We start from the raw sequence: 14,368 nt of genomic DNA, 5'->3' as shown, positions 1-14,368 counted from the left end.
CTTCAGTTCTCCATTACGCTCCTTTTTGTAGGATCTAGTTCCATTATTCTCACAGGACTGGCTGCTCACGGATCTCCTAAGTATGGGGGACTTTGATTTCAGGTGAGTCTTGTCGATTAGAGCTTCGTTTTTAATTGACTTATCATTGCCCCTCGAGTTCAGCCTAAGAAGGCGATGCTTCTCTTCAACTTCTAATGTATCTTTGTAAAGGTTGGCATGCTATCTGCCACCACAGCCATTTCGTAACTACCAGGAGCATATAATTTTGTAACTTCCATTGATGGAGCTGCATCCATTGATGACTAAGTAGCCCAAGACTCCAACATGAGTAGCCTGTTTGGAAGACGTCTTCTACATCGCGGTAGTGTTTTTGTAGCTTGTCTGGAGGAAGAAGCAAAACAAGCATAGAGCCATAGGCTCATCGTATCAGAGATCATCTCTGCAAAAGGGAGGAAAAAGGGTTCTCATGCTTTGAGTCTTCCCTTGCCTCTATTACGCTTTGAGCTTACTCAAGGAGCCACCTCCTTCATCGGCTGTCTCATGTCTACATTATCCTAGTCTTGGTCCTTTGTCACTCCCCTAACCTACTAGTTGTCTAGTCGATAGTGCATGCCTGGGTCGTCTCAAGATCCAGTAGAAGATCTCGCGATCGTAGACTCTGAAGTGCTAGCCTGATCACTTCAAAGAGCTGTTGATCCAGAGATTGTGTGCCAACCAGCAACTCTTCCAGCAACTCTTCAACTACTGGTTTACCTTACAAATGGTATATCTTACAATGCTGGAGAGAGTTTGATTCTTAGCTCTATTGAGACGTCCTCTCCTTTTCGAGACTATTGACTGAGATATACTGTAGCCATGCTATAGGACTTTGTAAAGATTTCTAGATTGCCCAGATACTCCCACCATGGACTCCTTCCATTCCCTGAGCTCCATGTGCCATTTACATGCAGGAGCTTCCTGCGCCAGTTATTTACGTGTATTGGCTTTCCCATTTATGCGTTTCAAACTATCTTGAACTATCCCATATAGTTGTAGACTCAGTTTGAGATACTGAGATCATCTTGGACTACGCTCCCCTGTTCCTACTGATACAACTCCCCTTGCGAGTGTTTATTAGACCGCAACACTTCATCAAGATTGTGTACACGAATTAATGCTATATACACAGAGGGAAACTAAAGGAGAAAAAACTATCACGACATCCACGAAATGCCTGGAGGGCTCTGATGTCTCGTAATACACTGGTTTTTTATTACCTATTGTCTTACTTTGCATGGGCATGGAGGACTACAACTATATAATGATTACATCCAGAGAGATTTGGATCTCAGTTAGTCAAGATCACGAGACAAGCTACACCATAGGACCTTGGAATTCTTTATTCCTTTACTAAGTAGTTAGTAAGCCTTTACTAAGTTTAAGATAGGCCTCTATTCCATATTTGTTGATTTTAACCTTTTAAGTACTTTACAAACATTTTAGGTTCACTAAGAAATATTGGAATCAAGGAATAAGAACCCTCATGGTAGCGAATATATCTGATATAGGTTTCATTTTTATAACACCCTCATGACATGAGATATAACATACAAGAGTCTAAAGATGCTTGGGATAACTAAGAGGGTTTTATGTATATAGTGTATCGAGAAAAGGAAATAGGATCTCCCTATTGTTTTTAAAGAAGTACTTACATTAGGGGAGAATTGGGGTCTCCAAAGGGCCCCCAATTAGTGTTTCCTAATTTCAAGGGATTAGTGAGGTATTTGAGGTGTACCAATGGGAGTGCTCCTTTTTGTGGGGCAATGCCATGTTGAGGTGGAGGGTGGGTAGACCTACAAACAGCCCCTATTGGCTACTCCTCTTACACTGGGGACCACTCAAACCATTCCCCCCCCCCCTCACCCATGCTTGACCCAGACAAACCTACAAGTCATTCAAGAGGCGGTGGCCCCTTCTGGGTGAATTTCCCCCCCCTCTCAGCTTGTTACAGGCTTGCCCCCTCCTCTTTTGCAGTCCAGCTCCATTCTCCCTCCATTTTTCAAACGTGGGAACTCATTTGGCATCTTCTCTGCCCCCTCTTGCTCTGGTCCACTGTCTTTCTCCCTCTCCAGCACCTCCTGTAGCAGCTGCTCATTCTCTCTCCATTCCTAGCTATAGCACCTCCTACAATAGCTATAGCTGCTCATCCCCCTCTGCCCTTTCTCCCTCCATTCCTAGCTACAGTACCTCCTATAGTGGTTGCTCATCCCCCTCTGCTCTTTCTCCCTCCATTCCTAGCTACAACACCTCCTGGAGCAGTTGCTCATCCCCCTCTACTCTTTCTCCCTCCATTCCTAGCTACATCACCTCTTGGAGCTTCTCTCAACCTTCAGTTGCACCCTCTATACCTTCTCCTTCTCTCTCCCTCTATTGGAGCTGCTCTCTCCCTCCAAGATGCACTTTCTAGTCCACTATTGCTGTTGTGACCTCTGTACAAGCATGGTGAGGAGACCATACATGTACTCTGTGTCCCATAGGAGCAAAAATGCATTGGGTGAATGGGTGCCTTGCACCTACAGCTTGAATGATTGGATAGTCATGAGAGGATCTGCCAAGGGTCCACATAAGCTTCCCAAGAGCAAAAGAGGTGATCTTTTGCATGAATGGAAGGGCCACATCATGAAGTTCAAGCTTGGGAAGAAAGGATGGCTTGCAAAGGTGCAACACATCACATGGGGAAGGACATGTGCCTTCCTCCATCAAGCAATCAATCGACAATACCATCGCATTGTAAGTCTGCATTTTGTGTAAGATTTTGAAGTGTAATGAGTCAAATTGAAATTGTATTTTGATATAGAACCAGTGTAATGAGTCAAATTGAAATTGTATTTTGAAATAGCACTTGTGCATAGCAGATGTACATATTTCCTTCAAACTTTGAGGAGTGGGAACCAGTCGAGTGCTTCTTAGGTAAGTTTACTACCATTCATGAGGATTTAGGAAGGCAAATGCATGCTAAAGAGAAGTCCTCTACTTTGAAACAGAGAAATATATCTTGGTATAATGCCAAGTACATTACTCCAAGGACGGCATCAGGCTATGGCCATCTTCAATGCATTGCAACACCACAACTTGAAGACATGGATTGTAGCATGGTGGACACAAGAACAATGCAATCATACAAGGAAAAGATTTCAAAGGATGTGGGCATGGCCATGAAGTTTACATTTGGCTCTAAATGTGTAAGGTTGTCTTGGTTTATGCCTTTGCACAATTTTTGTATCTTGTTTTTAGTATATCCAGGTGCACATAACAAAAACCATGTGGTCATGCAAGTGCCTATATGAGAATGCCCTTGAGGAATTGCTTGGGGTGAATTGGGGAAGCAGGTCAGGTGAACAAAAGGGTGATCTGTTTCAATGCCATGTATGTAAGGATTGAAGCATATCAATGCTCCATGCAAGGTTTTCATATTGCTAATATGGTGTACTTTTTCCTTTCTAGGTATGTGAGCTCAAAGGAAATAGATCCCACCACCCTTGAGAATGCTCAAGTTATGTCAGTGGAGGAGACCTTTCCACATTCTATTCTCACAAGCCAACTACATCTCATAGTGCATTTGGTGGATGACATTGCTATATGCGACAGTGCCGTATTTCTTGTCTTAAAGGGCAGTTTAAGGCTGCCCTTTCATACCATTTTTCTTGTAGTGAAGGGATGGGTGGAGATGAGTCGCAAAGCGAGGGAAGGTAGGTAACGGAGGTTGAGAGATGAAGGGATGAAGGGAATGGAGGGAGGCAAGGAAATAGAAGGGGGAACGGCGGGCTTGAGGCCCAGATATGGGTGGGAGGGCCACAGATTGGTGGGAGGCCGGCAGGGTCGAAGACAAGTTGGAGGGCTAGATTCTAAAAAGAGACCAAAGAGATTGAAGTTAATCTCAAGTAAAGGGACTTAATAAATCCATGGTTAGGTGTAACTTAGTCTTATTATTCTTCATCTCAAGTTTAGCCCCCCCCCAAAAAAAAACTTAATAAGTCCATGGTTAAGTCTAGCCCAAATCTTTATTATTCTCAATCTCAAGTTATGCACCCAAAAAAAAAAACTTAATAAATTGATGGTTAAGTCTAACTCAATAATCTCAATCTATGTCTTCTTTTATAAATGAATTACAAGCTTAATGAATCCATGTTTAAGTCTAACTCAATGTTTAGTAATATTAGTGAATTGATCTAGTACATTAAATTGATAGTAACTATTATTCTTAGTAAGTTTGATCTAGTCATTTATGCATCATCACACTCTATCATAAAAATGATGTCATATCCATATGAAATTTTGCAGGTATATGCGTCTTATCCAAAAGAGCATCCTATGAGTTCTCATGACCATTTGACACATACATGTATGATACAAGCGTACAAGTGTGCATTTTTAAACACTCATGCACCATGCATGGTGGAGATTGAGGAGATGTCAATGTCCATACAAATGATGTTAGATCCTTGTGAAACTTTGCAAATATGAGGGCGTTACTCATTGAAATGTCTTTGTGAATGAATAAGTATAAGGAAATTAGGAATTAGTGCAGATAAATAATTACTATAACAGCTTGAAAGTTATCCATACATATTGCTACATTTGGATGGATTTTATATCCATGTAAGATATCGTATGGTGGAGGATATTTGCATTAGAATTAGATGGTGGAGGATATTTGCATTAGAATTAGTTCCCATATGAGGAGGAGATAGACCTATTTCCTTGGCATCCTCTTTAGCTCATCTTTGTGAGAATGTGTATTCCAGAGGTATTCCATTAGTTCAGAATTAAGTCATTGCTATTAGGTTAAATTCAAATTCTCTTGTATATAGGACAAAATCTCCATGTAAATAACGCATAAGCCCAAGACTTCTACAACATGTAGGCAATGGTTGAAGGCGATAGCTATATAGAAAGCCTGAATGCATGCCCCCATCTAGCCACAACTTGCAAACATGCATTGGGACTTTGTAAGTTCTAGATGTCACCATTCTCGTCATCAAGCATTTGTTTTCCTTCTCAAATTCATCTGTATGAGTACATAGTGAATATAAAAAATTCTGAAAGCATAAGGTGGACTTACTATAAGCTTGATAGGCATACATACATTTACATGCTACAAATGGTTAGCTTCCACCCTACGTTGCATACCCACCCTAGTTCTGACACTTACTGTTGAACTAGCTTCCACCCTACCCTAGTTCTGACACTTACTGTTGAACTTGAATGTGCTGTGCATCTCCCCCTATCTTCTTCCAAGAAGCTCTATGCATATCGAAACCTGTGCCATTCTAAGTACGGAAGGAGCACTTGTGAAGAAGCCAATTCATGAGACATTCCATATCGGAGTCGGAAGAGCCTCCTGTGGCTATGGCTCTGAGAGCTGCATCCCTCAGCTTGCATGCATTCTCCCTCGCTCGCCTTCCCTTCTCGCCTTTCATCACCTCCTTCACCTTCTTCTCCACCTCCTCCCTCGCTATGCATCTCTTCTCATCCTCCTCCAACACCATCCCTATCCTCCATCCGTCCGCAACGCACCTCGCATTCAGCCCTTGATCCATGAACGTCGGCCACCCCAGCATCGGTACCCCTCTGCTCATACTCTCCAGCGTTGAATTCCAGCCGCAGTGCGTCAGGAAGCCCCCTGTCGCCGGGTGAGACAAAACTTCCAGCTGTGGCGCCCACTCCACCACCATCGCGCTTTGATCCTTCGTCAGACGCTGCAGGATGCTCTCCAGCTCAGAGCTTGCCGTAGATATCATATCCGGACGAATCACCCAAAGGAATGGCTGTCCACTTGCTTCCAAACCTAGGGCTAATTCGCTCAGTTGTTCTGCTGATCGATCAGCAAGTGTTCCGAAAGAGACGTACAGGACCGAGGAGGGCGCCTGAGTGTCTAGCCACTGCAAGCAAGAGGCACCATTCTCTGGACGGCAGGAGGGCTCGCGATTTGTGGTCTGAGTGTTTAGTGAGAAGTTGAAGAAAGGAGATGATAATAAAGGACCCACTGTGAGGATCCCGGGGAGTTTCCGAAGAGATGCCATTGCAGATTCCTCCAGTTCATCGAAGGTGTTGAGCAGAACCCAAGCAGTTTCTCCCATTCGTTGGAAAGGGCGGATTCCATAACCGAAGGGGATATGATCAGAAGGATCAACTGTGAAGAGGAAGGACATCTCCGAGCGTTTATGGGGGGGAGCGCCGGGAATGGAGGTGACGAGGGTGGAGTCGTCTACAGGAAGAGAGACATGCGCAGGAAAACTCAGATATCAGCTTGTGGCTGGTTGAAAGAGTTTGGTGATTGAAAGAGCAAGACTGTTGAGCTGATTGCGAAATGGGAATCAAAGGACATAATTTCTACCTGAAGGAGGTTTGTAACCGTTGGCGACCATGACACTTGATGCGAAGCTCGCTGCGGACTGAGGCCACAACGCAATTCTGGGGACGCCGTGGTCGTTGGCCAAGTCCTGCGTGTAGTTGAGCCGCATATCCGAGATGAGGCAAGTCACAGGAGGGTCGCCCTGCTGCAAAACTCTCGCAAACACTCGTCGCAGAGCCGCTTGCTTCTCCGGGGAGATCAAGTTTGAGATCATCTCCACCACGTTGACAGGTCGCTTGCTTCCACTATTCTCCTCCTCTGGGAGGTGATCGCCCAGGCTCACTAGCCGGATGTCGAGGCCCTCGCTCTGGAAGATGGGCACGAAGGCCTCATGCTGCTGCGCATGCTCTTTTGTAGGCGGCGGGATGTTTTGCGACTTGAGAATGCGGAGGTGATTGAGGTCGGTGTTGATGAAGGTGACGGCGCATCCACGAGCTGCAAGCTGTTTGCAGAGCTCCATGAGGGGATTGATATGGCCTTGAGCGGGCAAAGGCACAGCCACGACGTGGGGATGGGCGAAACGTAGACGGTCGGTTGGTTTGGCTTGCTCTTCTGCAATCGCCATAGCCATGCCGTGTGTGTGTGTGTTTTTTTTTTTCACTAAAAAAGCTGTGTGTGAGAGAGAGAGAGATATTTCACAAAAAAGCTGTGTGTGTGTGAGAGAGAGAGATATTTCACAAAAAAGCTGTGTGTGTGAGAGAGAGAGAGAGATATTTCACAAAAAATCTCCACTCACATGCAGCGGCACCCTTGAGCCCACTCCCTCTACTACTCCTCGTTCCTTAAGCGCTCGTACCACCCGTTGCTCTAGCTGTGCTACTCCATCCACCGTGAATCCTTCAAACTTTGTTTTGCCTGAGGACCTTTCCTACCAAGTGAACAGCGTTGGGGAGGTTATACAGGACGAGGATGGGAAGGCGGTCACCGAATACAGGAGGAGGTTTGTGAGCACCCACTTCCCAAATAGTATATTCAAACCTTGGAAACAACAGGACAATAGAGCCAATCAATCTTGCATAGATGCCCTCAAGAGACAATTTCCAAATCCTAAAGGGTTTGAGTTTGAACAACATGTCATGCTTGCTTCCATGGGGCACTCCTTAGGTCTTGTAGATACGAACTAAGGGATGTTGTAGTCAAAGGTAAGCACAAGCCAGGGTGGGCGGACCTGAAGGATTTAAAGAAAGCGAAGAAGTTTTACAGACACAATCCAGATGCGTACGAGCCTCAGCAGCGGCAGTGGGTAGCGAGGATACGTTTGGAGACCATAGAACACCTATTTCATTAATTTTGCACTTTTTCTGTTGTTTTTGGACGAAGCCCAAAAATCCTTCCCAAATGAAAACTTTACTTTGTGAAAATATCCTTCCCAAATCAAAATTTTACTTTCTGAAAATATTCTTCCCAAATCAAAAGTTCACTTTGTGGCACTATCATATTCACATAAAAATATTGTTTTTTCAATCTATACTTTTGCACCAACATGCAAGAATTTGAAATAATCCTATATTAAAAATTCTAGCTATATCTAAGTTATTTGTTAATTTAATTATTTTTAATATTTTTCCTTGATGTTTTTCCTTGACGTGATAAATTTATAAATCCATGAAAGGAGACTTAAATATTTCATGAAAATAACATTGTCACTCACAATATGCACAAAATTTTTAAAACTTTTAATAAAAAGAAAAAAGACATGATGCCATAAGACCCAAGTTTTGTATTGAACCAAAGAGGTATAATAGCAATTATAGCTATTATTATATGATTACATTAAGAGATGTTGCTCTTAGCTAGAGTCTTTATATCCAAAATGATATAGATTGAACATATGTTTACAATTTAAATTGTTGCTCTTAAAGAGCCTCAATTCGTGCCATCTGCATAATTTGACTCCCCATTGTCTTATTGCTCAATGTCACGACAGTCCCTTGCCAGGTGCCATCTGCATAATTTGACTCCCACTTGTCTTGCCAAGCCTTGCCCCTTGGGTGCATTGACTCCCCATTGTCTTATTGCTCAATGCGATAGTCCCTTGCCAGGTGCCATCTGCATTAACTCCCTATTGTCTTGCCAAGCCTTGACCCTTGGGTGACATCCAGTGCAAAATACAAGTGCCATCTGCATTAACTCCCACAAGTTGTCTTGCCAAGCCTTGCCCCTCGGGTGCATTGACTCCCCATTGTCTTATTGCTCAATGTGATAGTCCCTTGCCAGGTGCCATCTGCATTAACTCCCTATTGTCTTGGCAAGCCTTGATCCTTGGGTGACATCCAATGCATATTTTGACTCTCATTTGACATAGGAGGTGATGACTTTGATTATAATTGTCTTGGATTGGCTTCTTGCCTAGTACCCAAATAAAATCCTTCAATGGACTTCAATACAAAGCTTTAATCATGGACATTGTTCATTTGCGCTGTCTCCTTCTACTTCATCCATGGCGAGCATCCTTAAAAATTCGTGTATATGCAAAATAGTTTGCTGTGGTATTTTTATTTTTCCTTCTACCTCATATCCCATGCGCTTCTTTGATTTCTTTGCCCTTGAATGCCAAGACACTATGATTGTCTCCGTCGAAACTTGAGAGACCGCTTCATCATTTGGGACCCACTCCTTCATTATACAATTAGTATACAATGTGTTGTTATCCATATTCTCCTTCTTACCCTTTGGCTCATACCATACCGCTGTAAATGTTGTAGCTCTCCCTTGGTCATCTCTTTGCACATCAATTACTTTTGCAACCCAAAACTTCACATTCTCATATTCATCATCCGATGGCCGAACCACAACAAAACAATCGACATCTATATCTACTTGTGGCATAAACTCTCTCTTCTTCGGTCCACAATATGGACGTGGGAGTAATGATACAAATTCATTTTCAAAGACTGGAGCTGGGCGCAAATCGTTATGAACATTTGGCCAAAACATATTGCATTCTTCCTTGACATCCTTTGAGCCTCGCATTCTCTTAAGGTCCTTTATTAAATTTCGTGTCTTGTTAATTACAGTGGTAGTGTGTTCTCTCCAAGTAGGCTTCGAATTAGGATATCTCCGGAGTATTTCCTCTTTGTATGTAATAAATGCTTTTAATCCTTCTATTTCACAGTTAGACCTCTCATTGAATTCTTGTATCAGAGCCCATGTTGGATACCTTTCCTTGCTGGGAATTGAAGTTAAGAGACTGTAAGGTTCTTCAGGTTCCCATTTTGTATCATGAGAATACTGTTGCCATTGCATTATAGGTTTTTCATCTTAAAAAAAAAAACGAAAGTAGTGTGGATTGGTATGACCTGTCAATGCATCACCACCCGTTTGTATGAAAGGTAGAATGAAGCCTCGGGGGGGTCACTCATCATATGTAACCCTATCACGTGAGTTCAACAGAAGGATTTTTTTTATTTCTAAAATTTACAGAAATAAATATACATAAGGGACTATTTAAAATAGTTTTGGAAAAAATTTACAGATTTGTATAGAAAAGGGGTACATTTTATTAATGAAATTTTTTACAGATAAGGGACTTTAAATATAGGCCTTGAACGCACGTGATATAGAGGGTTTATACATAGTGACCCCCCCGAGAATGAAGCTCTTCCAATCATACATTCTTTCGAGCCTCTCACATACTGTACTTTCCTTACGACCACCAACTTGCCTACCACATCTTCTTACCAAGTCATCTATTGTCTCCACATCCTTGCATTTAAGCTCCCTTGAGACTGTGCTAAAAACCTGATCGATATCCTCATGTGTATGCCCAACATACAAAAATCCACATTCGACCTCATTGAAGATTCGATGAGCAACTAGCATGGAGCAGAATGCAAACATGAGTACATTCTTATTTTCTCGCCAGCAATTATCAGCTTATATTCTCAAAGTCGGTGGTAGGCGACCTTTTTCTACATGTACATTGCGAATTGCCTTCATAATTGATTTTACAACTTGATTGCTATCATGTAGATGCAAGGAATCAATTCATATATCTGCAAAGAACTTAATTCCATGCACTAACACTCCACATAGATGTGTCTTTAGAAAGTGCTTTCCTTGTAATTTAGGTGGAGTGGCAACAAAATGAGGCAATGTTGTTGTATTCTGATCCATGCCATCTACAATAAGGCACATGTAGTCATCGGGATGCGAAATAGCTTGCTCCTTCCAAAATGCATATTTTTGTCTGGAATGTCGAATAAGGTCATGATGAGATTTTCGGTTTTTTTTGTATATTTCCCTTTGATTTGGACATGTTGCACTCTCAATCGCTCGCTTTAAATCATCACAGACATTGCACTTTGACATTTTTTGCCTCCTTGGGATTTTAACATATCCAAAGTTCTTCTTCCAAAGAGTATACAAAGTATGAGAAGAAGCTACGGCATCCCCTCTTTGCCTTTGCTTTTTTGCAATAGAGTCAAATACTTCGAGCTTTGTCAAGCCCATTAGAAGGTGCATTTCAGTGATCGCGTCACCGTTAGGGAGTTTGGTAGATATATGGGGTTGAGGTAAAGCATTTTCATATATGAAGTCTTGCAAAATTGCTGCTGCCCTGACAGTTGAGATTCTTGATTTGGACCTTCCTCTATTACCGTGAATGCTAAATTTGTTGCCGCCCTTTGCCTTGGTGACTAAATCCCAATATGTACCATGGGATAATCCAGTAATATTGCGATATGCCTTATTGCAAATCCTCTTTCCATTTACGAGAGGTTTTACCTTTTGTCTTGAACTTAGCCTTTTATTGCCATTCTGAAGAAAGCAAGAGAGACTTGTGAGAAGGTATTCATTTCTTTCGCTTCCTCTTCTTTGCCACACGTGTCCTCTACATTCCCTGATGTCTGCAAGATCAATGAAGTGCATACATCTTCTCTTGCAACATAGATATCCCAATGCATTTAACATGTTCTCCTCCTTCATTACTCTCTTCCTCTTTGGTTGCTTTTGTGGATCTGCCTGGATTCGCTTTCTCTTCATGCATATGTATGACCGTTTTCATTCCTCGTGCACGTTGTTATCTGTATTTATGCACTTCTTCTCCTCACATTTTTTTGTAACCAAGAATCCATGATTGGTCGTTGCATCCTTGGCCATATCACAATCAAAGTTAAATATTGAATAATCCTCTGTTGATCTCATCCTCATTTTTAACATACTCTTAGGACCATTCAATGAATTCAATATTCTACGAGAGTATTGAGAACCTTGAAACTCTTCCACTCCTGAGAGAACATCACTCATTGGGACATCTTGCATGGCTTTCACAAATCCACAAGCTTGATTGACACCAGGTTTGTTAATATGCATGAACTTATCCACACTTGACAAGACATCGCTATTGAAACCTTTGCCCTTCTCACTATGCAAGAATTCATCCACCCCAGATAAGGCTTCGCTTCTAAAATCATTTTGTTTCTCGAAACCAATGAACTCATCCACTCCAGATAAGATGTCACTTCTATAATTGAGTATATTGAAATCATCCACATTTAAAGTGATAGAGCCTGGCACATGGGCACGCTTTTTAGGTCCTTTGATATTGTAGTATACCTTGTCTTTATCATTGAAAACCACGTGCCTCTTTCTCATGTTTAAAAATTGCATGCTCCATCTCATATTCTTGCCTACCTCATAGTAGGGATCACATAAGGATGTTATGTTATCAACCATACCATCATCAGTGACTTTTACATCCTCATCTATGCAAATGACCATTGCTCCACTTGTTCAAATCCCAATACTTCACCTTCTGCTACAGTCTTATTTGCAAATGATCTCATTTGTAAAATGTCCCCTATAGTAAAATCCAAGGTGGTGCACTTTGTATTCTTGATAATGTCTGTTGCATAAGTCTCATCTTTGTCCCATGCTATAAAACGCTCGTCTATTTGCGCGTGAATCACCGCGTTTATTTGCGCATTAGACCTGAGAAAATACGGGCCCGTCTAACATCCCGTTTATTAGCGCGTCTATTTGCGCGTGTATTTGCGCGTTTATTTGCGCGTTTACACTGAGAATCAGACGCGCATTTAGACGCATAAATAGACGCGCTCCAGAGAATACAGAAAGTGAGATTTTGGTGTACATCATTGCTTTCCAAACATTGCCCATGATTACCAAAGCACATAATTTTTTGCAAGCCCACATATACAAGAATTAAGGGAAATGAGGAGAATGAGACAATATGTAAAATAGTTTTGCTAATATCAATTGTGGGGCTACGGTTCAATCTCATCCTTAATGAGATCAATCCTTGCCAAACTATCTACTTCAAAATCCAAACAAGTGTTTAGATCTACAAATACATTCAACCCACTACTACTTGTGCCACTCATGTGCTCATCGAAATCAAGATCTCCAATGGTAGGCTCGTCCTCACGGGTAATGCCGGCCTCAATATCTATATCTCCTATCTCATGATCATCCTCCTCTCTTGTATCACGGTCATCATCACGTCCATGGCCATGATCATCCTCCATACGCTCCATATTAGTAAATGTACTATACATTACTTTGGAACGTGGCATAATAGGTATGACATGCCACCACCTATTATTATCCACCATTGGTTGATAGACAACCTAATTCAAACACAAATACAATCATGTTACTTTTCTTGCATCAAATATTTAAAAGCGAGTATTTTTATGTGTGTGCACAGTACCTGTTCACATTGTTGCGGTAGTATTAGTGTGTCCTTCCTACTTTGCCAAAACTTTGTGGAGTCAATAGTTACAAAGCCACTTGCATGGCGTTTGATTGTTGCATTAGGGCCTCTTTCCACCACGTCCTTAAACCACTTTACATCCAAAACATACACAAAGAAGCGTCGAAAGTCAAGCATAATGATATCTTGGATTATGCCACAATAATCATCCATGGCTCCATTGGCTCCCTCAAAGCTAGCAATGATGCCGCAATCTTGTGTGTTTCTCTTATCATCAATCCGTTGTGTTCGAAAATGCTTGCCTCACACCATATAGCATTGAACATAGTGCACTACACCAAGAAAAAATCAATTAAATAAGCAATCTAAATTATAAAAACTTCCTAACTTATGCATAACATTCTATATACCGACCTTGCTCATGCATCCCCTAGCATACTCCCATTCTTCCATTGTGATATGCATCCCCTCGTCTTTCTCTGCTTTCTCCATTTCATCAAGTAGCCAATCCACATGAATATCCTTTGGAAGTGCTCTTAGACGCTGAGGGTATGGCACACGAGATCCGTGGTGTGTACGAAAGAGGGCCCTTTCTTCTTGTCTTCTTGCCTTTGCATCCTCGTATCTTGTCACCCATCTTTTCATCACATCACTATTAAGCACGCAAAAGAGGTTGATACTATTACGCAACTCCGTGTCTATTACTTTGTTGCATCCTTTTCCTTGAGGCACAATAGAGGTCATCCTTAGTTCTTCATCATCTCTCCATAGTCGTGGGAGAGAGCTATCCACATCAACAAGAAACTCAGAAATATATACAAGTGACTCTTGTACCAACCAACCCTCGGCCATGCTACCTTCGGATCTTGCATTTTGTCTCACGAAGCCCTTCAACGTCTTCATGAAGCGCTCGAGGAAGAACAACCATCGTGCATGTATAGTACCGCATATAGCAATCTCATCCACCAAATATACTATGAGATGTAGTTGGCTTGTGAGAATAGAACGTGGAAATGTCTCCTCCACTAAACAAACCGCCTCCACTGACATAACTCGAGCATTCTCAAGTGTGGTGGGATCTATTTCCTTTGAGCTCACATACCTCACAAGCTCGCCCATCTTGTAAATACAATCTTTCACGTCCTTTGATGCACTACGTGAAATGCTAGTAGGTAGTATGAACTGAACCCGCGAGGAGGTGGTTGATTAGTTGCTTATAGCTATTCACTCACAAATTTGAAAGGAAAAAGATATTATGCATATAAAATACTTACTTGGAGCATCTTGTGCCAATCATGAGA

At 42.0% G+C, this 14,368-nt stretch overlaps 1 protein-coding gene across 1 annotated transcript; it reads right to left on the bottom strand.

Moving 5' to 3' along the window:
- Positions 1 to 5,010: 5,010 nt before the first annotated feature.
- LOC147892838 (UDP-glycosyltransferase 85A1-like) lies at positions 5,011 to 7,063 on the bottom strand. The gene is made up of 2 exons (XM_087387583.1): positions 6,377 to 7,063; positions 5,011 to 6,247 (listed from the first exon to the last, which is right to left on the bottom strand). The coding sequence occupies exons 1-2, from the start codon at positions 6,963 to 6,965 to the stop codon at positions 5,310 to 5,312; spliced, it is 1,527 nt and encodes a 508-aa protein (XP_087243709.1). The 5' UTR covers positions 6,966 to 7,063; the 3' UTR covers positions 5,011 to 5,309.
- Between the last annotated feature and the right edge of the window lie 7,305 nt (positions 7,064 to 14,368).

The sequence above is a fragment of the Dipteris shenzhenensis genome, chromosome 16, assembly GCF_047967505.1.
Source record: "Dipteris shenzhenensis isolate YYH24624 ecotype China chromosome 16, Dip_SZ_1.0, whole genome shotgun sequence".
NCBI classification, from domain to species: domain Eukaryota; kingdom Viridiplantae; phylum Streptophyta; class Polypodiopsida; order Gleicheniales; family Dipteridaceae; genus Dipteris; species Dipteris shenzhenensis.
Note: the sequence above shows the minus strand (reverse complement) of the source record. Positions and strands in the feature narration are given on the sequence as shown.